The sequence below is a fragment of the Pagrus pagrus genome (genome assembly GCF_965226575.1).
Source record: "Pagrus pagrus genome assembly, chromosome: 12".
NCBI classification, from domain to species: Eukaryota; Metazoa; Chordata; class Actinopteri; order Spariformes; family Sparidae; genus Pagrus; species Pagrus pagrus.
The window spans coordinates 532,347-552,346 of NC_140196.1; the positions used below are offsets into that span (position 1 = coordinate 532,347).

The 20,000-nt window shown below is 47.3% G+C and overlaps 3 protein-coding genes and 1 pseudogene across 5 annotated transcripts in view; 2 read left to right on the plus strand and 2 right to left on the minus strand.

Annotated features, from left to right (window-relative positions):
* Positions 1-8,985, plus strand: part of wdr33 (WD repeat domain 33) — a 26,126-nt gene extending 17,141 nt beyond the window's left edge. Inside the window, exons 7-21 of one of the 2 annotated variants that reach the window (XM_084368402.1) lie at positions 1,317-1,414; positions 1,882-2,008; positions 2,180-2,334; positions 2,546-2,624; positions 2,831-2,941; positions 3,080-3,174; positions 3,263-3,349; positions 3,943-4,082; positions 4,186-4,341; positions 4,584-5,414; positions 5,494-5,551; positions 5,665-5,992; positions 6,079-6,239; positions 6,652-6,831; positions 8,245-8,985. In XM_084368402.1, coding sequence (XP_084224528.1) covers positions 1,317-1,414; positions 1,882-2,008; positions 2,180-2,334; positions 2,546-2,624; positions 2,831-2,941; positions 3,080-3,174; positions 3,263-3,349; positions 3,943-4,082; positions 4,186-4,341; positions 4,584-5,414; positions 5,494-5,551; positions 5,665-5,992; positions 6,079-6,239; positions 6,652-6,831; positions 8,245-8,396 — 2,758 coding nt within the window. In that variant the 3' untranslated portion in view covers positions 8,397-8,985. The remainder of the gene's footprint in view (positions 1-1,316; positions 1,415-1,881; positions 2,009-2,179; positions 2,335-2,545; positions 2,625-2,830; positions 2,942-3,079; positions 3,175-3,262; positions 3,350-3,942; positions 4,083-4,185; positions 4,342-4,583; positions 5,415-5,493; positions 5,552-5,664; positions 5,993-6,078; positions 6,240-6,651; positions 6,832-8,244) is intronic. The other variant, XM_084368403.1, reaches the window with a different exon arrangement.
* Positions 8,986-9,775: 790 nt separating this feature from the next.
* sft2d3 (SFT2 domain containing 3) lies at positions 9,776-10,916 on the minus strand. Its single transcript, XM_084368414.1, has one exon. It carries the CDS (start codon positions 10,825-10,827, stop codon positions 10,144-10,146), a length of 684 nt encoding a protein of 227 aa, XP_084224540.1. The 5' UTR covers positions 10,828-10,916; the 3' UTR covers positions 9,776-10,143.
* Positions 10,917-11,538: 622 nt separating this feature from the next.
* On the plus strand, positions 11,539-14,779 carry LOC311266192 (dual specificity protein phosphatase 18). Its single transcript, XM_084368413.1, is given in 3 exon segments — positions 11,539-11,614; positions 12,088-12,571; positions 12,574-14,779. Coding segments are annotated over 2 exon segments (819 nt in total). The 5' UTR covers positions 11,539-11,614; positions 12,088-12,096; the 3' UTR covers positions 12,918-14,779.
* A 4,052-nt stretch (positions 14,780-18,831) lies between these two features.
* The window catches only part of LOC311266011 (E3 ubiquitin-protein ligase TRIM35-like), a 1,172-nt pseudogene continuing 3 nt past the window's right edge, over positions 18,832-20,000 (minus strand). Inside the window, exon 1 of the transcript in view lies at positions 18,832-20,000. This exon is cut by the window's right edge and continues 3 nt beyond it. The product of the transcript in view is annotated as an E3 ubiquitin-protein ligase TRIM35-like (transcript).

The following is a 20,000-nucleotide window of genomic DNA, read 5'->3' on the forward strand; positions in this document are numbered from 1 at the left end:
GTCTGAGTCACTGTGTGTAACAACCAATCAAAGAGCTGTCTGCTGGTCCTCAGCCTGTCACTGATGTGGATCAGTCTGAGTTTGTTGCTTCACATGAACAGTGTTTGTTCCTTTTTCTGTGGTGTTCCCTGAACGCAGCATTAAGGTGGCCGTTGTGTGTCGTTGCTGCCTTCAGGGAACAATTCAGAGACAATGAAGTTTATTTACAGTGAACCAGGAGCAGACGTGGTAACTGTTTAAAGATCAGAGTGAGTCGGGATGGATCAGCTGTTCAGTGTGATGTCGGGTGTTGTTCCTCTGATCGTCCAGCAGGTGGAGACAATCTGAGGCTTCAGTAGTGTCGTCCTCAGTCACATCTGTACCATGTGACGCAGGGCTGTGACTGTCAGAGGCCGTTGATGGATCAGCCTCAGTCGATCAGCAGTAAACTAGCGTTTTGTTGTCCTCTGGGTCCATTTGGACTCTGACACTTTGTTTCTAATGATTTATTGAGCCAACAGTGAAATAAATCAGCAGGTTGATTGATAATGAAGCTGATCAGGTTCAGAGTGTTGGGAGATTTCTCCTTCTGAGAGTCGTCTCATTTAAAACATCAGATGTCTGATTTCTACACACAGAGTATTTTATTTTGAAGGACTGAAAGCTTCCTGCAGCTCTGATGTGATCAATAGTTCAATAGCTCAGATTTCTTCTGAGGAGTCCTGACCCCAAGAGTGATGTCATCAGACAGAGAGAGATGGACACACACCTGAACACACACACACACACACACACACACACACACACTTAGGACTTAGGAGCTTCTGGAGTCACGAGTACTTTTACTGTGAATACTTTGAGCACATGATGATACTCACATACTTTAACTTCAGTAGAGGCTCTGATTACTTCCCTGCTGGTTGCTGATGTGTTGCTGTACTGAGAGGTTGTCCGTAGACAAAATAATAGAAACCTGTGTGAGACAACAGGGAGGATTCTGTGCTGTCAGTGTTGGGGAGACTTAAACTACATGTAGTTTTACAAGCTACGCTTGCAAAGTAGCTTCCCCAACACTGGCTGCAGTTTTGGACCTGATGAGTGAAACGACTCGTCTCAGTCTGTCTGTGAATTCTTCGACTGTCAGTGGATTTAAAATCTGACGGTCGATCAGCTGAAGAGCTTCAGTGAGATCAGTAATTATCTTGGAGAACCATCAGAGACCAACAGAAACTGGAGCTGTGGTGATTGATTACCGGTCTTTGTGTCTGTAGTTTGGACTTGTCTGTCAGCGTCTGGTCTTCGTCGCAGTGTTCTGACTCTCGTCTCGTCTTGTCCAGTTTTTCTCCCACAGATAATAAATTCGCCACCTGCTCAGACGACGGGACGGTTCGGATCTGGGACTTCCTACGCTGCCACGAGGAGAGAATCCTCCGAGGTACCAGACCACTTACTCACCTGGTCTCCATGGCAACAGCTGATCATAGCTCACATCGTTCTGTGTCGATCCAAACCAGTGATGAAACATTTAAAAAGAACAAAGATGATGAAAATAATCAAAATACTTTAATACTGAGTGGCAGAAATTATTAGACTGGTTTTTATTTTAAAAACATAAATTCATAAAGTCTTCTGATCAATAAATACAAAAGAATCCCTTTTTAAAAGAAACTAATATTGATTGATTCGATTGTTTACCTCTGCAGGTGAGCACTGTCTGACCAATCAGTCAATCAGTGAGCTGCAAACTCAGAGACACGCCCCCTCATTGTCATAGAGAGAATAGAAAATAAATCAAAACTGAGAAAAATAATAATTAATGATTATTTACAAAATGTCAGATAATCATTTGTGTGTGTGTGTGTGTGTGTGTGTGTGTGTGTGTGTGTGTGTGTGTGTGTGTAGGTCACGGTGCTGATGTGAAGTGTGTGGACTGGCACCCCACCAAAGGTCTGGTGGTCTCCGGCAGTAAAGACAGCCAGCAGCCAATCAAATTCTGGGACCCAAAGACGGGACAGAGTCTGGCGACGCTGTGAGTTCAACAGGAAATTGACACCAGATCAGATGATTGATCCTGATTACTGATCAGTAGTGTAAAGAAGTACCGTCTCTGCTGTGACGTACAGACGTGTGTGTAGGACAAAGCTTTGTGTGTCTCAGTGTTGACTCTGTTTCCGTCCTCTGACTGAATGTGTCTCCTCAGTCACGCCCACAAGAACACAGTGATGGAGGTGAAGTGGAACCTGAATGGTAATTGGCTGCTGACGGCGTCACGTGACCACCTGTGTAAGCTGTTCGACATCAGGAACCTGAAGGAGGAGCTGCAGGTGTTCAGAGGACACAAGAAGGAGGCGACAGGTGAGTGTGAGCACCTCCACCTGTCCACATGTAGAAACCAGAGGCTGGTGGATACTGATCCAGATGTTGGGGAGAGAATCACTTCTGATGTTCTCATCTTTACCTCAAACTCAACAAATGTTCAAAACAAGACCTGAAGAAGGATTTCCTTCAGCAGGTACGAGCCGTTAAACTCAAACCTTTTGCTTCTGTCCTGTCTCCGTGTCCTCAGCTGTGGCCTGGCATCCCGTCCATGAAGGCCTGTTTGCCAGCGGAGGCTCTGACGGCTCGCTGCTCTTCTGGCACACTGGGTAATGACCACACCTGAGCTGACATCACACTGACCCACAGTCAGCTGGTACAAATGACACCAGGCTTCAGGGGCTCCATTAGTAAATCACCACCAACTGTGGCCAGGCTGCTGTGTCTGTTATTCTGTCCACCCATTCTGTTTGTTAGTGGTTGGACTGGTCTGACTGGTGCAGGTGTTCACTGTTGTTGTTGTTGTTTGTGTCAGGGTGGAGAAGGAGGTCGGAGGGATGGAGATGGCTCATGAGGGGATGATCTGGAGTCTGGCCTGGCACCCGCTGGGTCACATCCTTTGCTCGGGCTCCAACGACCACACTAGGTACAACATGTACACAACATTGAAGATCACACATGTACACATACAACATATGTAGATATAGATATACAACATATAGAAAACACATCATGAACACACTTGAACATATAGACTTGACGTGATCTTGTTTTTCTTGCTCAGTAAATTCTGGACGAGGAATCGACCCGGTGATAAGATGAGAGACCGTTACAACCTGAACCTGCTGCCGGGGATGTCAGAGGACGGCATGGAGTACGGTGAGCAGCAGAGGACAAACTTCTCACAGCTGTGTGACTCTATCTGATCTCAGCCGTTCATCATTCTGTTTGTATGTGACTGTTTCAGATGATGTGGACCTGAACAGCGTCGCCTCCATCCCCGGGATGGGAATCCCTGAGCAGCTGAAGGCCGCCATGGAACAGGAACAGAGCAGTGAGTCTCAGCCTGGAACGTCCTGGAATGTCCTGGAACTCTGCTGCAGGTTTCCAGGCTCCAGGAAACAAAGATAAAAATATGTTTTAAAAATATTCAGCCCAATTTGATCAAGAACAAAGAGGGAGAACATCCTTCAGACACTGAACATATTAATTCTCCATTGTACAATTATCCAACAACAGTCAATACGTTGTTTTTGATTAATTAGGTCTTAAAGTGATCATCGATAATTAATTTCACTGTTTTTTTTTTGGAAGAATTTGTCTTTTTCTTCAGCAGAGAAAATAACTTGTTGAAATCAAGTCCCCGTGTTGTTGATAAAGGTGCCCACAGTGATCAATGTTTGGCCCAGATGTTCACTTTGTATATTTAATGAGTTTCATTAGATGATGATCTCAGTACCTCAGTCTGTTTTTATGCTGATGATGTCACTTTGTATGTCATCGATCTGGAGACGACTCAGACCTGCTCGTACTCCTCGACTGAACCCTTCCTGTGTGATTTGTTCTAAATCTGTCTGAAATATCTTCATGTTTAATATCTTTAAAGGTTGTACTCAGGTGTAACTCAGGTGCAACTGTTGTGTGCAGGTAAAGAGGCGGCTCCTGAGGTGGAGATGTCCATCCCCGGTCTAGACTGGGGCATGGACGAGGTCATGGGAAAAGACACCAAGAAGGTTCCGCAGAAGAAAGTACCGTACGCCAAACCGATCCCAGCACAGTTCCAGCAGGTAAACACTGATGAACACCTGGAGAAGTGACGGACGACTTAAACATCCTCAAGTTCTTCATGATGTCAGCCATGTTGACTGTGAACTCCTGGTTTCTCTGCAGGCCTGGGCTGAGAATAAAGTACCCATGATGCCACCCGGCGGAGAATTGTCCAAAGACAGGAAGGTGGAACAGAAAGTGGACATGAAGAAGAAAACTCAGGCAGAGATCGAGCAGGAGATGGCAGCTCTGCAGTACACCAACCCCATGCTGCTGGAGGTGAGTACTGCTACTACACACAAAGTATACACAGTACACACTCGGTACACACACAGTGTACACACAGTACACACACAGTGTACTACTTCCGTCAGTGCTGCTCATGTTGTTAATACACTGACAGGTTGTATGTTGTATTATTTGAATGTAGTCTGGTTGACTTTCCACATTCAGTTTTCAGCCCGTCTTCATGTCGGACTGTGTCACATAACTGACTGTAAACTGTTTGGTTCTTGCTGCAGCAGATGAAGATGGACCGGATGAACCAGATGACCCCTGACGGGAACATGGGCCCCCCACAGGGACAGGGCGCTATGCCTCCCTTCCCCGGCCCCGGAAGTGCCGGAGGTCCTGGGGGCCCGATGCCTCCTGGCCAGCAGGGCTTTCCCCCAAACATGCCTCCTCAGCCGATGCCCAACAACATGGGGCCCCCCATGGGCCCCGGAAGCATGCAGCCTCCTTTCATGCCCCCTGGACAGATGGGGCCACCCTCTGGACCACAGTCTCACCAGGGGCCCCCTCAGGGCATGATGGGACCACCAGACATGCAAGGACAGCAAGGTATGCAGAGACACCCTGGCCCCCCCAGAAACATGGGTCCTCAGGGGCCTCATGGCATGGGACCCAGAGGGATGCAGGGGCCCCCTGGTGGAATGATGGGCCCACCTCCTCGAGGAATGGGTCCAAGGGATCCTCAGGGGCCTCCACCTCAGGGGGGCATGATGCCACCTCAGGGGAGCATGATGGGCCCTCAGGGTCCCATGCAAGGTGGGATGATGGGGCCCCCACCCCGGACACACGGCAACATGCCAAACAACTATGGGATGGGCAACATGCAGGGGCCACCGGGTGGGATGCATGGGCCGCCAGGAAATATGCAGGGGCCCCCTGGTAACATGCAAGGACCCCATGGAAACATGCAGGGGCCCCCTGGTAACATGCAAGGACCACATGGAAACATGCAGGGGCCCCAAGGAAACATGCAGGGACCCCATGGAAGCATGCAGGGGCCCCAAGGAAACATGCAGGGGCCCCATGGAAACATGCAGGGGCCCCCATATATGCAGCACCAGGTGAGTTTCAGGTCGTCTGACTGGTTCAGGATCAGTTTCGGTCTTTATGTTGTTGTTTACATGTGATTTGGTCTCTCAGGGTCAGAACACGGGGCCCATGATGCACGGGATGGGGCAGCAGGGGCCCAACAACAAAGGTAAGACCTGGCAGAATAAAGACAGAACGAAGAGTCGTATTGATCAGATATTGATTTTGGTGTCCAGCAGTTCTGTCCTCAGTCCTGATCAATGTTGACTCTTTTACTATTAGGGGACCCTCGGGGGCCACCATCCAACCACCATTTGGGCCCTCCTGACCGGCAGGGTCCCACGGGTCCAGACCAGGGTTCTGGTCCTTACTGGGGCGACAACCAGCAGGGCCGGCGTGGACCGCAGGACTTTGATGGAGGCCCGGACTTCCATGGCAGAGGAGGAGAGGAGGGCTGGAGACCTGGACCAGGATACCAGGGAGGCGGAGGAGGAAGCCACAGGGGGGGAGGACACCGAGGAGGAGGAGGAGGAGGAGGAGGGGGGAACACAGGGAACTGGGCCCCTGACGGGTTCAGTGGAGGAGAGTTTAGAGGTCGAAGAGAGGACAGGTGAGACTCTTTCTCCTGAGTGAGGTGAGACAGGAGGGGAAACTGGACCCTGTTCAGAGGTCTGAACTGGACTCTGGGTGTTTCAGGTTCAGAGGAGGCGGCCCCGGCCGGCCCGGAGGTCGAGGCTACCAGGAGGAGTACAGTGGCCAGGAAGAGGGCTTCGAGGGCTCGGAGGAGATGAGCCGAGGCTGGGACAGCGGAGGCAGAGGGAGGCCGCCACGAGGAGGAGGTCCACCCAGAGGAGGAGGTGAGAAGATTCAGGACTGGTCTTTGTTCCGTCCCTCTTGTTCCGTCCCTCCTGTTCTGTCCATCATGTTCTGTCCATCATGTTCTGTCCATCATGTTCTGTCCCTCTTGTTCTGTCCATCATGTTCTGTCCCTCTTGTTCTGTCCATCATGTTCTGTCCCTCTTGTTCCGTCCGTCCTGTCTGAACCTGTTGAAATAAGGTGAAGATTGAAGGAACACTCAGAATCAACAGTTATGCAGATGATACTTCTCTCTTCAGGTCCGGTTCGACAGCCTCCCGGAAACAGTTCTAGGATTTCCAGGAATACGAGAACCAGCTGAAGAAGCTTAAAGCTGAATGTTTGTTTGGTTTTAAATTATTTCTCTGCAGACTCTTATTGTGGCGGTTGTCTCCTTGTCTTCCTGTCTGTAGGTCACGATGGTTACCGGGACGGTCAGCAGATGCATGATGGGTCGTCTCCGGCTGGTCGTGAGCGCTCGTCCTCCCTGCAAGGGATGGACATGGCGTCTCTGCCTCCTCGGAAGCGTCCGTGGCAGGACGGCCCGGGCACAGGTGACCCCCGAGAGAGAGAGTCACCTGGAGCTGACGGAGGTGAGAACTCACCTGAGTTAGAGGATAAATGTCCTACAGCGCCAACAACAGGACTAAATATTAAAATTTACCAATGAGGTCATTAGTTAACATTCCTGCTCAGCAGAGGAAGAGCCTTTTATGACTCGTTGATCAATCAATCAATCAATCAATCAATCAATCAAGCAATTATGTAAATATGATATATACTTTTTATATTAGACATTTAATATTCTAGTTTATATAACTAACTAGATTTGTTTTGTTTATAAATACAACTTTTTACTTTAAAGGAATAGTTCACTCTACAACGAAATTCAGTCATTATGGACTCACCCTCCTGCTGACGAGAAGTCCGGTGTAGTTTCTTATTCCTCAGAGTGCAGCTGCAGACCCGCGGGGTTCCCTCCGGCAGCAAACATCCATATAACGGGCGTCAATGGTGTCCGAGACGAAAAGGTCCATAAAACTACACAAAAACTTATAATAGTAATAGTAAAATAGTATAATGAATTAAAATAAATATTCCTCCATACTGCTCGTCCGCTGCAATCCAAGTGTCCTGAAGTGGCGACATCCAGAGTTTACTCCAAACGTCATTTAGTACATTTTTACAGCCTCAACAGTCGCTATGTCAAAGTTTCAAATCACCAGTGCAGCAGATCCCTCTTGTGTTTGTGTGTCACTCGGTCGCTCACAGCAGGAAGTAAATACCGAAAAAATTTCGAGTAAACTCTGGATGTCGCCACTTCAGGACACTTGGATTGCAGCGGACGAGCAGTATGGAGGAATATTACAAAGTTTTTGTGTAGTTTTATGGACCTTTTCGTCTCCGACACCATCTACGCCCGTTATATGGATTACTCCTGCAGGAGGGAACCCCGCGGGGCTGCAGCTGCACTCTGAGGAATAAGAAACTACACCGGACTTCTCGTCAGCAGGAGGGGGAGTCCATAATGACTGAATTTCGTTCTAGAGGGAACTATTCCTTTAATAAGTATATTTTAGAAACTATGCAGAGTAATTATGTATTTAAAATATAGTTAATATAAATATAAAATTGTTAATATAAAAACTTTGTATTATTTGAATAGAAACATATTTTTTATTGAATTATATTTTAAATATATTATATGTTTAATGTGTGTGGATGGTATTTAATTGTATTTATATATAAACTGATTGATGAGAAAAATATAAACACATCACAGACTAAAACATAAAATACTGAATGAAGATCAATAAAACAAAGTTCAGAACTTTATCAGTCCACTGATAAAACAAACCTGTAAAGAATAAAACTAAGAAGGAGCCGATGACACAAATCTGCTGCTGAAGGAAGAAAATATCAAAATAAAGAAACTTTATTGAAGCAGTTTTATTTTGAAAGGAAGCACTCTGTCCCCCTCATGTGGTCTCTGCTGGTCCCTGCAGGTCGGCCTCCTCAGAGGGACGACGGTGGCTACGGTTCGTCTGGTCGAGGTGGACGAGGCGGCTGGGGTCCTGGAGGAGGACCAGGACCGGTCCCCAGGAGAGGAGGACCAGCACCCAGAGGACCACCGAGGGGGGGCGGCCGGGGCCGGTAGTCCTAAAGAAAAAAACTCCCATGATGCTCCTCTCCTCCGGTCCTCTCGGCCCCTCCTCGGGCCCGAGACCAGGTCCAGAGCCTGAAAGACAAACTGTTGGTCATGTGACACATTCAGACCTCTGCTGCTGTGAAGGACGGTGCTGTCTGATTGGTCCATTCTGAGCTGACAGGTAGACACAGGAAGTGTCTCCAGCGGATCGTTTTAATGTAAAAATGGTGTTTGTATCTCCGTGTGTCGGTTTTATTTCACAGTGAACACTTTGTCTGCAGCTCGTCGCTTTTGTAAAAGATTTCTATGTTTTTGTGTTTTCACTGGACAATAAAGATTCACACTTCAAATCCATCGTCGTGGACCGGGCCGGCTTTACACACGGGTTCATTTTAAAATGAAACCTAATCAGTAAACAGTTTCAGACACATTATGAGACGTGTGAAGGGCCCCGACTGTAAAAGACACAAACAACCACACACAGAGCAGCTGAGTCATGTGATCCACTCTCACCTTAATGAGCTGAGCTGGACTGATGACATCATTACAGACCGTTAATTCAAGTTAGTCTCATCAGCACATCCAATAAATGTAAAACCCTCAGACAACATGTGACAGCGTCTGTTCTCAATGATTAATATCCACACAGAGTCACTTCACAGCTTACGTTACCTGCGTCTGAGTGACCACCTGTGATGTGATGTCACAGGATGTGATGGGACAAACAGACTCCATGTTTCTACTCAAACACAGAAAGAAGTTCATGCAGAACATTTGCTGAATTTACAAGAAGGAACAAATAAGTCAGAATCAGTCAGAGACAGAGTTTCACACAGTTTATAAAGTGTCTCCAACTCAACAACTCACTAAACTGACACATTTGTTAAGGGAGTCTGGGGACAAAGAAGTCGCCTATACTGGTTACTGGTTAGTGTGTTTGTAAAATGTGACATGTTTAGATCAATAAAATGTTTCTTCTTTCATAAATCGAGTGTAAATGGTGAAATCAGTGTAAACAGTGTGTTCAAACAGCTGCTACATGTTGGCAGGTAAGACTTTAGCACTTTAGACACAGAAGCAGACAGGCTGGTACAGCCATGCTGCCACAAACTGACACTTTGTACAAGGAAACAAACAACTGACTGTTTTCATTTAATGCTGAATTTACAAGGAGGAGACAATGATTCAGAGTCTGTCAGAGACAGAGTTTCACTACGTTACAAAGTTTGTTTTAACTCAACTCTTAAAATCACCATATTGTTAAGGGAGTCTGGTGATGTTGGAAAAAAATTGATGTTTTTTTTCTACATGTCTAAAGGAAAGTGTGAAGAGTTTTATAACATTACTATAATAAGGCACTAACAGGTCAGAGGTCAGATGAAACCAAACACGTTTAGTTTTTTATTTCCTGTATTAAAGTCTTGTCTCATTTATAAATGTCATTAATCAAAAATCCATCAGAAAATAAAGTTTCACAGTTTTCCAGGTTACATGTTTTAAACTTAGTTTGGTCGTGTGAACAGCAGCAGGCTGTCTGAGTCCTGCAGGTCCCGGTTCAGTTCTGATCATCAGCCTGATCAGTATCTGTTACCAGCAGCCAGTGATCGATCATCATCAGGCTCGGAGGAATGTACCGAGAGACCCGCTGCAGACTCCTCCGCGGCCCCAGGAGGCCCACGGACCCTGTTTTGGGATGGATGATTAACCCCGCCGTGGGTCTGTGAGAGCTGTCCGCTCTCTGACACTCAGTCCCCGGTCAGATCGGCATGGTTTTCCCGGTGACGGTCCTTTTGATGGCTGACGCCGCCATCCCTCCCATGAAGCGGATCCCGGCGCTCCCCCCGGGCAGCAGCGACACCACGTACCCGACGATGACGGTGACCTGCAGGGCGGCTCCCAGCGCGGTCAGCACGGTGCTGTGGAGGCTCAGCGCCGCGTACAGAGTCCCTCCGAGGGCGCACAGGTAGACCGCGGCTCCGGGGGAGGTGGGCAGGCCGGCGGCCAGTCTGCTGGGGCCGCGGAGCACCGCCGCCGCAGCGATGGCAAACAGCGAACCGAGCGACCAAAGCAGCGCGAACTTGCGGGCGTAGAGCAGCAGCAGCGGGGCGTACAGCGCCGACAGCCCGAAACACAGCGCGGAGAACGACACGCACACCCCGAAGGCCACCAGCCGCTGCCGCCGGCTCATGCCCGGCAGGCAGGGGTCCGGCTCGGCCGACCACGGCCAAGAAAAGCCGCTGTTTCCGCTGGAGCTGTGGCCGGACGGAGTGCCGCGGCTCCCGGGCCACCGGCTCGACCAGCGGCCGAACCAGCTCCCAGGTACCGGCTCCGGGTCGTCCAGGTCCACCGTAGTGCTGGAGCCGGACTGGGAGATGGTCTTCGCGCCGCCACTTTTGGACTGAGCCAAGTACTCCTGGAGCTGCCGGTTCAGTTCCGCCATGACGGAGGAAGCTAACAGGCTAACTGTTAGCAGGCTGGACGACTTCTTCTCTGACTTCCGGCTGCCCTCCGCCGCCCCCCACAGGACAGAAGAAGAATCACACCTGTTAGTTTCCGGTCCTAAAAAATAATATAGGCCTCCAGTTCTTATATTATATAGTATTATATGAATATTTTAATAATATAATATAATTAATAATCAGTTGTATGTTTATATTTTAACAGAACTGAACACCAACGACAGAAACGGATCATTAACATTAACACTGTTTGTTACAAACATAACATTAAGATTAAATATGATAAATATGCAGTAAAATAAATAAATGAGTAATTAATACACATCTGGATCCACCTGATGTTGCCTCACAGGCTTCAACCTCTGTACATAATCAACATTAAAGTCTTAGTTAATAAACTGCATCAAAGAGAAATAATAAAATGTTTCAGAGAATAAGAGAAGAGCTGAATATCTGAAGAAGAGCTGAAACATCTGATGTAACATCTGCTCATCATTAGCGTGTCTCGTGTGTGTGCTCAGTGTCAGGATCGTCCTCAGTCACATGACTTCAGGACCAGTTTTCAGCTGTCGCACTAAAATTAACCCTTCAGGTGATTGGCTGGCTGACGGACACACACAGCCTTCTACGGTATCATCAGTGTGTGTGTGTGTGTGTGTGTGTGTGTGTGTGTGTGTGTGTGTGTGTGTGTGTGTGTGTGTTCATTCAAAGCTGAGATCAGAGGAAGAAACAACCAAACACAAAGTGAAGGAAGTGACCAGGCAACAGGTAACACACACACACACACACACACACACACACACTCACACACACACACTGTTTGATCTTCAGTCTGTGTTCTCAGTCGTTCTGCAGAGTAACGCAGTGGGTCCAGGGTGTGGTTAGCCTAGCTTAGCACGAAGACTGGAATCAGGGGATAACTGTTAGCCTAGCTTAGCACGAAGACTGGAAGCAGGGGGAAACTGTTAGCCTCCATCCTCCGTCTGATCCACATGTCAGGTATTGATCCGGTGCAGACACACAGACGTGTCGTGGTGTTGGAGCCACAGCTGGTTTGGCCCTCGGGACCCTCGGGGCCGTTGATCAGACAGATCTGAAGGTGTTTTCTCTCTTTTGATGGAGCGATGCTAACAGTTTCCCTCCGCTTCCAGTCTTTGTGCTGAGCTCAGCTAACAGTGTATGTACGATCAGCTGCTGCTTGGTCCTCAGACGTATATTAACGCCGCCATGTTTCCTGACAGATTGGCGTCATGTCGCTCTCTCAGATCACGCCCACCCTGTTCCTCAGCGGGGCCGACGCCCCCCTCAACGCCACCCTGGTGTCACAGAAAGGCATCACCCTGATCGTCAACGCCACGCTCAACCACGCCTGCCCCTCCTACCCGGGGGTGGAGTGTGTGCGGGTTCCCGTCTCCGACCTGCCCAGCGCCCGCCTGGGAGACCACTTTGACAGAGTGGCCGAGCGTATCCATGGCAACCGCGCAGGAGGAACACTGGTGCACTGCGCCGCCGGTATGAGCCGCTCACCAGCGTTGGTGATGGCGTACCTGATGCGTTACAGAGCGGTGACGCTGTGCCAGGCGCACCGCTGGGTCCAGGAGAGCCGACCCTACGTCAGGCTGAACGCCGGCTTCTGGGAGCAGCTGCTGCAGTACGAGAGGAGGCTGTACGGGAAGAACACCGTCAGGGTGGCAGCAGTGGAAGAGATGACGCCGCCATTGACGCCAAGAACGCAGAGATCAGTGCTGACGATGCCGCCGCCGCTGCAGCAGCAGCAGCAGAGGAACTGGTTAACGCTGGTACCCAGGTCACCGCTGATGACCCGGACATCAGTGATGTCACGATCACAGGTGATGACACCTGCAAGCAGGCGAAGAAGAGGAACCAAACCCAGCAGCATCAAAGTCTGAGGACTGACATAGATGAAACAGACAAACCTGCTGCCTACATTACCCACAATGCAACACAACCACTGACAGACTCCACACACTACTTTAGGTGTGTCAAACCAGTGCTCCCAGTGTGGCGCCCAGTCACACCAGTGGATGAGTTTAACTTTGGTGAACTTTGACTCTTGGAATTTGTGCCTTTGACCAATAGAAAGCTGTCCTGACAGATCTGTCCTCTGATTGGATGGAGAGCAGGAGAGACCAAAATGGTGGACGCTATTGTAGCTGACCAGCTGTGTGTCGTCGTCCAGTTTCACTAAAGCTCAAACTGCAGATACATGTTTTCAATCAGACACTGTTAGCTGACTGCTAACTGCTAACAGCTAACTGCTAACAGGTAACTGCTAACAGCTGACTGCTAACAGGTAACAGGTAACTGCTAACTGCTGACTGCTAACAGGTAACTGCTAACAGCTGACTGCTAACAGGTAACTGCTAACTGCTGACTGCTAACAGGTAACTGCTAACAGCTGACTGCTAACAGGTAACTGCTAACAGGTAACTGCTAACAGCTAACTGCTAACAGGTAACTGCTAACAGCTGACTTCTAACAGGTAACTGCTAACTGCTAACAGGTAACTGCTAACTGCTAACAGGTAACTGCTAACAGCTGACTGCTAACAGGTAACTGCTAACAGCTAACTGCTAACAGGTAACTGCTAACTGCTAACAGGTAACTGCTAACAGCTGACTGCTAACAGCTGACTGCTAACTGTGACTGGTACTATGTAGGCTACTACATTCCAAGCTGGCTAGCATGTTAGCCGTTAGCCTACCAGCTGCAGTAGTTTGCCAGCTCGTCACACGAGGAACCCAAACCTTCAACAGTGACGAGAGGACGCAGACGGACACTCTGCTCAGACTCTTCCTGGTGTGATCGCATCTCAGATGTTTCACATTCATCACAAATAATCTGTTTTTTCTTTTCTTTTGTAACTCTTCAGTTTTTGGGGCCACAATTCTCTGATCATCTCCTGAAGAAAGGAGGCTGAACAGCTGTTGCTCAGGATGTAGAGAGCTGCAGGATGATGAATCCTTGCAGCTAACTGCAGTTAGCATTTCTCTGGTTCCTCTGTGGGATTATTGAACTGGATTCTGGATTATTACAGAAAATAATCTGAGAGTCAAACACAAGTTTCTGATCCTTCAGGTTCTGTTCATCAGATAATCTCCACAGATGAACTCCACTCTGTGATGTTTGAAGGTAAATTAAATGTGTAGCAGTAAAAAGCTAATGCTAGGCTACAAACAGACGACATCACGGTCACATGACTCAAACGTCTCCACCACTGAGCGTCTTACTGCACAATTACTATCCAGGTTTCTATAAACTGATCAATGTACAAGTTGTAAAGTCAGAGTGAGAACAGTGTGTAACTAAAGTGGGCCTGTAAAGACGGACTAGTGAGGAGACGAGTCTCCGTGTTCGCTGTGAGGACGTTTAATGTCCCCGACAACCTCTGTAGTCTCATTCAGACACTTGTTAGCAACCGCTAACAGTTTTTAACACATGAAGAGCTTTATAATTAAACTGTGGACATTTGATGATGAGTTTATGTTGTAAATATGTTCAGCCTTATTTCCAGAATTAATCTGAGTACCGTCAATAAACCCGCTGACTCTGAGACGAGGGACAGGAAGTGACAACATGCTAACGTGTCTCCAGGATTACGGACTCATTCCTGCAGCTCTGTATTGAAGGTTTTGGACTTCATCTGAACACTTACAGTTCTGTTACTTGTCTTCTTCTCAGAGGAGCAGCTGAAGTCCTGAAGGAGTTGACGACACTTTGTGTGTCTGTCTTTTATGTTTCTGTGACGAGGACTCTGTTGATGGACGTCTTGAACCAGGTCTCAAATATTTACTCTGTTTAACAGTAAACTTAATTTCACAGTTCTCTCGCTGTGATCTTTAACATTTTGCTGTATTTTCTTGAGTTGACAATAAACTTCTGGCAGCAGTGTTGCTGTTATTTTACCTGTAATTGTGATTTACAGCTTTTTCCTGGTTTAACTGAACATATAAATACTTTACATGTAATTTACTTAAACACAGCCATAAAAACATTCAGTGTAAAAAAAGAGACTCAGAAAATAAATTCAGTTATGGACATTTATTTTAAAAAGGCAGCAACGACTGAAATAATAAAACAAATAGTTTTTTCCATTACAGTCGGACATTTTTTTTATAGCTTTTTGTTGTATAGGTGTTTTCAGTTATACAGAAATAAACATACATACATACATATACAAACATACACACTCAGAACACAGTCCCATATCGGACCAAGAGTACAAAAAAACCCCAAAAGAACAAGATTCAATTCTGCTGAGGCATCAACGGGCTATTCACACAGCTGACTAGAGCGAGCGCTTAGATAACATAACATGATCTGTTAGAGATTCAACTTCCTCACATTCAATGAAGGGAGTCCACACTATTGAATGTGTCGCAGGAGCCTTTCAGAGTATGTCTAATCTTTTCTAGCTGAAGTACAGATAGCACCTCCTGAGTCCATCTCCTGAAGGGTCGGCATTTATTAGATTTCCAATCCATTAAGATTAACCTACGCGCTATGAGGCTACAGAATGCTATTGCTCTCTTTTGTGTGCTTGCGATATGTATTCGAGGGTGTGACTCTAAATATAGCAGTGAGTGGATTGGGTTTGAGGGATGTGTTGCATAAAGCTGCAAGGCAGTCAAATATGGAGGACCAGAAATCAGCTAGGGAGGGACATGACCAGAACATGTGGCCCAATGACACTGGGTTTCCACATCTGGGACAGATAGGGTGAACAGATGGGTATATTTTAGCTAGCCTGTCATTGGAGTAATGTGCTCTGTGAAATACCTTGAATTGTATCAGTCCATGCCTTATACATATGGAGGAGGTGTGTATGGAGATGCATGTAGCCCAGACATCATCCACGATTACAATTTCCAGGTCCCTTTCCCAGGCTTCACATAGTTTGGTGTGTGTTGGAGGATCAATATTATGTATTATATTATACGTCTTAGAGATCAAACCCCTGTTCCATGGATTCAGATCTAATAGATCATATGTTGAGTCTTTATTTGGCGGCTTGGGGTAAGCAGGGAAATGTTTGAAGGCGAAGCTGCGGGCTTGGAGATATCTGAAAAAGTGTGATCTTGGAATATTATGATCTCTAACTCGGGCTTCGAAGGACAGAAAGACTTCTCATCAAATAGATCAGCGAAGAAAACCAGTCTGTGCCAGCCAGCGAAATTCTGATCTATCTGTGAAGGTGTGAAAAGATGGTTGAGGGACAGAGGAGAGAAGCTATTCATCAGGTCAAGGTTAAAATGTTTACGAAATTGTACCCAGATTGTAATGGAGTTAGAAACAACAGGGTTAAAAGAAGCAGAGGTGGGAACTGTGGAGTCATCAAGTCGTCTCCTGCCATGTATTTGTTCTGCTCAGTCACTGAACCAGGTGCATTCACTAATTAGCTCACCTTCCTGGCTGAAGAGCTGTGCTGATCGGACTCAGCTGGTTTAGTGCACGAACAGAACAAATACATGGCATGGAGATGATGTGATGACTCCACAATTCCCACCTCTGAAAAGAAGTCTTACTATCGGTCTGCGTCGACAAGGGAGCTGTTAGTAGAGAAATAGGGGAGATCAATGCGTGTGATGAAAGTCCCATCGTTGCCCAGGCAGGCCCAGTCTGCCAGTTCAAAATGTTTGATGCCCAGTAATAATGGAGAAAGTTTGGGAGACCCAGTCCCCCCCCGATCCTGCTGTGAGTGTCAAAGTTTCAAATCACCAGTGCAGCAGCTCCCTCTTGTGTTTGTGTGCGGCGCGGTCGCTCACAGCAGGAAGTAAACACCGGTGTGTATCTGTCACAAGTCTCGTTCATCTTGTCCGGCGCAGCTTCCGTAGTGCAAACGCTGCAGGGAGACTCACGTGAACGCAGAGCGTGCCTCCGTGTAAACAGCATAGCGACTGTTTGGGCCGTAAAAATGTACTAAATGACGTCGCTTCGAGTAAACTCTGGATGTCGCCACTTCAGGAAACTTGGATTGCAGCGGACGAGCAGTATGGAGGAATATTACAAAGTTTTTGTGTAGTTTTATGGACCTTTTCGTCTCGGGCACCATTGGCACCCGTTATATGGATTGTTCCTGCCGGAGGGAAGCACCACGGGTATTCCTTTAAGTATTGGCACTAATCTGTAAGAATATCATATAGTACTCGACCGGAAACCCATCAGGTCCTGGAGTCCGCTCACTATGCACGGAGTTAATGCGGCTTGAATCTCGCTGATGGTGAGAGGTTGATCAAGGGAGAGTCGGATGTCTGGACTAAGAGTGGGGGCATCAAGAGAGTCCAGAAAGGATGGCATTTTAGCTGTATTCGTATCCGCATCTGACAAATATAAATTTGAGTAATAGTTTTTGAATTGGCTGTTTATAAGTTTTGGGTCACCTGTGGTTACGCCCGGACCAACGTTAATCTCTGTAATTTGGGAATTGCTGGCTGTCTGTCGGAGATGATGTGTGAGCATTCGACCTGCTTTCTCACCGTGTTCGTAGAATTTTTGTTTGGTTCTAAGCAAATGTCTTACCGCCTGATGAGTAGAAAGGTGATTAAATTCCATTTGTAATAAGATACGCTCTTTATGTAGTTCTGCTGTGGGATATATTGCACATTTTTTGTCAATGTCTGTTATAGACTGCTCAATTTCTAAAAAACATGTATTGCATTCTTTATTCTTATGTGCCACATATGAAATTATCTGACCTCTAATATAGGCTTTATGTGATTCCCACAAAGTGCGACGTGATATGTCCGGACGGTCATTTATATCAAGGAAAAGGTCTATTTGTTCAGCAACAATCTTTTTAAATTCGTTGCATAACAATAGAGAGGGGTCAAGTTGCCATGTTCGCTGTGGTCGGATGTTTTCTGGAAAGTGAATGTCAAACTGTACAGGAGAGTGAACTGACACTACAATACTACGGTATTGTGAGTTGGTAACATGTGGGAGGAGATTATCATTGATAAGAAAATAGTCTATCCTTGAGTAACTTTTGTGAACAGGTGAGAAAAAAGAGAATTGTTTCGCGTCTGGATTTAGTTTCCTCCATGGATCTACAAGACTATAGGAGTGTATGAAAGAATCAAGGACACCTCCAGGTTTGGACAGTTGGCTGTCCGGTTTGGGACCGGATCTGTCTAACTGTGGATGTAGTACGCAGTTCAGGTCTCCAGCTATAATGAGCTGATGGGAGTTAACATCAGGTAAGGATGCAATTATTTTAGTGAAAAATTAAGGGTCATCCCAATTTAGACCGTAAATATTAACCAGGATAATTGGAGAGTTGTAAAGCTTGCCTCTGACGCTCCAGGAACCAACCACAGACAACCACAACCAACCACAGACAACCACAGACAACCACAACCAACCACAACCAACCACAGACAACCACAGACAACCACAACCAACCACAGACAACCACAGACAACCACAACCAACCACAACCAACCACAGACAACCACAACCAACCACAACCAACCACAGACAACCACAACCAACCACAGACAACCACAGACAACCACAAACAACCACAGACAACCACAACCAACCACAACCAACCACAGACAACCACAGACAACCACAACCAACCACAGACAACCACAGACAACCACAACCAACCACAGACAACCACAGACAACCACAACCAACCACAACCAACCACAGACAACCACAGACAACCACAGACAACCACAACCAACCACAGACAACCACAGACAACCACAACCAACCACAACCAACCACAGACAACCACAACCAACCACAACCAACCACAAACAACCACAACCAACCACAGACAACCACAGACAACCACAACCAACCACAGACAACCACAGACAACCACAACCAACCACAACCAACCACAGACAACCACAGACAACCACAACCAACCACAGACAACCACAACCAACCACAACCAACCACAGACAACCACAACCAACCACAGACAACCACAGACAACCACAAATAAAAAATTAAATAAAATTAGAATTTTTTCTTCTCGACCAGGGGGCCCCCAGCTGCCGCTTAGTTCGCTTATGCCTCGGGCCGGCCTTGTATGGGGAATAATGATCTGAATATGGATCTCCCTTCCTCCTGACAGACTCTGCACACAAACCCAGACACCAGACTGTACTGTCTCCAACCTCGGCCTCCAGCTGTGAGTCCCTGAGTTAAAGCCCTCAGAGCCCAGGACAGACCCGTAATAATCAAACCTCTCTGGATTATCAGGAAGCTGCTGTCTCTCCTGCTCTCACACTGCTCAGATCTTCAGACAGGATCAGGTACGTACCAGCAGTGTTTGGGTCCAGAACCACAGGTGTGTAGGAGACCATGTCCTTCATCTTGTTCCAGATGTTGAAGCTCAGGTTGCCCAGGTGTTTGGCCTGGTCTATCAGAGCTCCTGAGGGCAGCTGTGGATCCTCCAGCAGGGGGCGCTGCTGGACTCTTTCCACTGCAGCCTTGTAGTTGTGCAGGAATGAGACGTCTTCAGCTCTCAGCTCCTCCTCTGTGGCTCTGACTGTGTGTGAAAGAGCTGCTATCTCTCTGCTCAGAGCCTCCATCTTCTCCTTCATCATCTGACTCTTCTGCTCCTCTTCCTCCCTCAGTGCAGCCATCCTGGCCTCCTCTTCCTCTTCTAGAAACTGGTGAAGCTTCTTAAACTGCTCCTTAATCTGCCTCTCTGTGTGTCGGGCCTGGACCTTCATGTGTTCTGCTGTCTGATCAAACTTCACTTTAACTTCTTCAAAAACCTTTAACTTCTCCTTTAAGGACTCCAGAGTTTCCTGAAGTTTCTTCTTGTGGTGTCGTGCAGCTTCATCGATGGTTCTGAATCTGTGGCTGGTGTGTTGTACCAGCTGCTGATGGTCCAGACAGAAGAGTTTGAGTTTCTCAGAGAGCAGACTGCAGAGATCCTCTGAAGCTCTCTGACCTCTCTCCTGTAAGAAGGACTCACACAGGTTCTTTAAAGCCAAGTTAGGAGGTAGTTTGTTCTTTGAAGAGCTTTTCTGACAAACTGGACACTCTCTGATTTCTTGCTCTGCAGACAGTCTTTACAGAAGTTGTGGCTACATGGCAGCATGACAGGATCTTTAAAGATGTCAAGGCAGACAGGACAGCAGAGATCCTCCTCTAATGTGGAAGC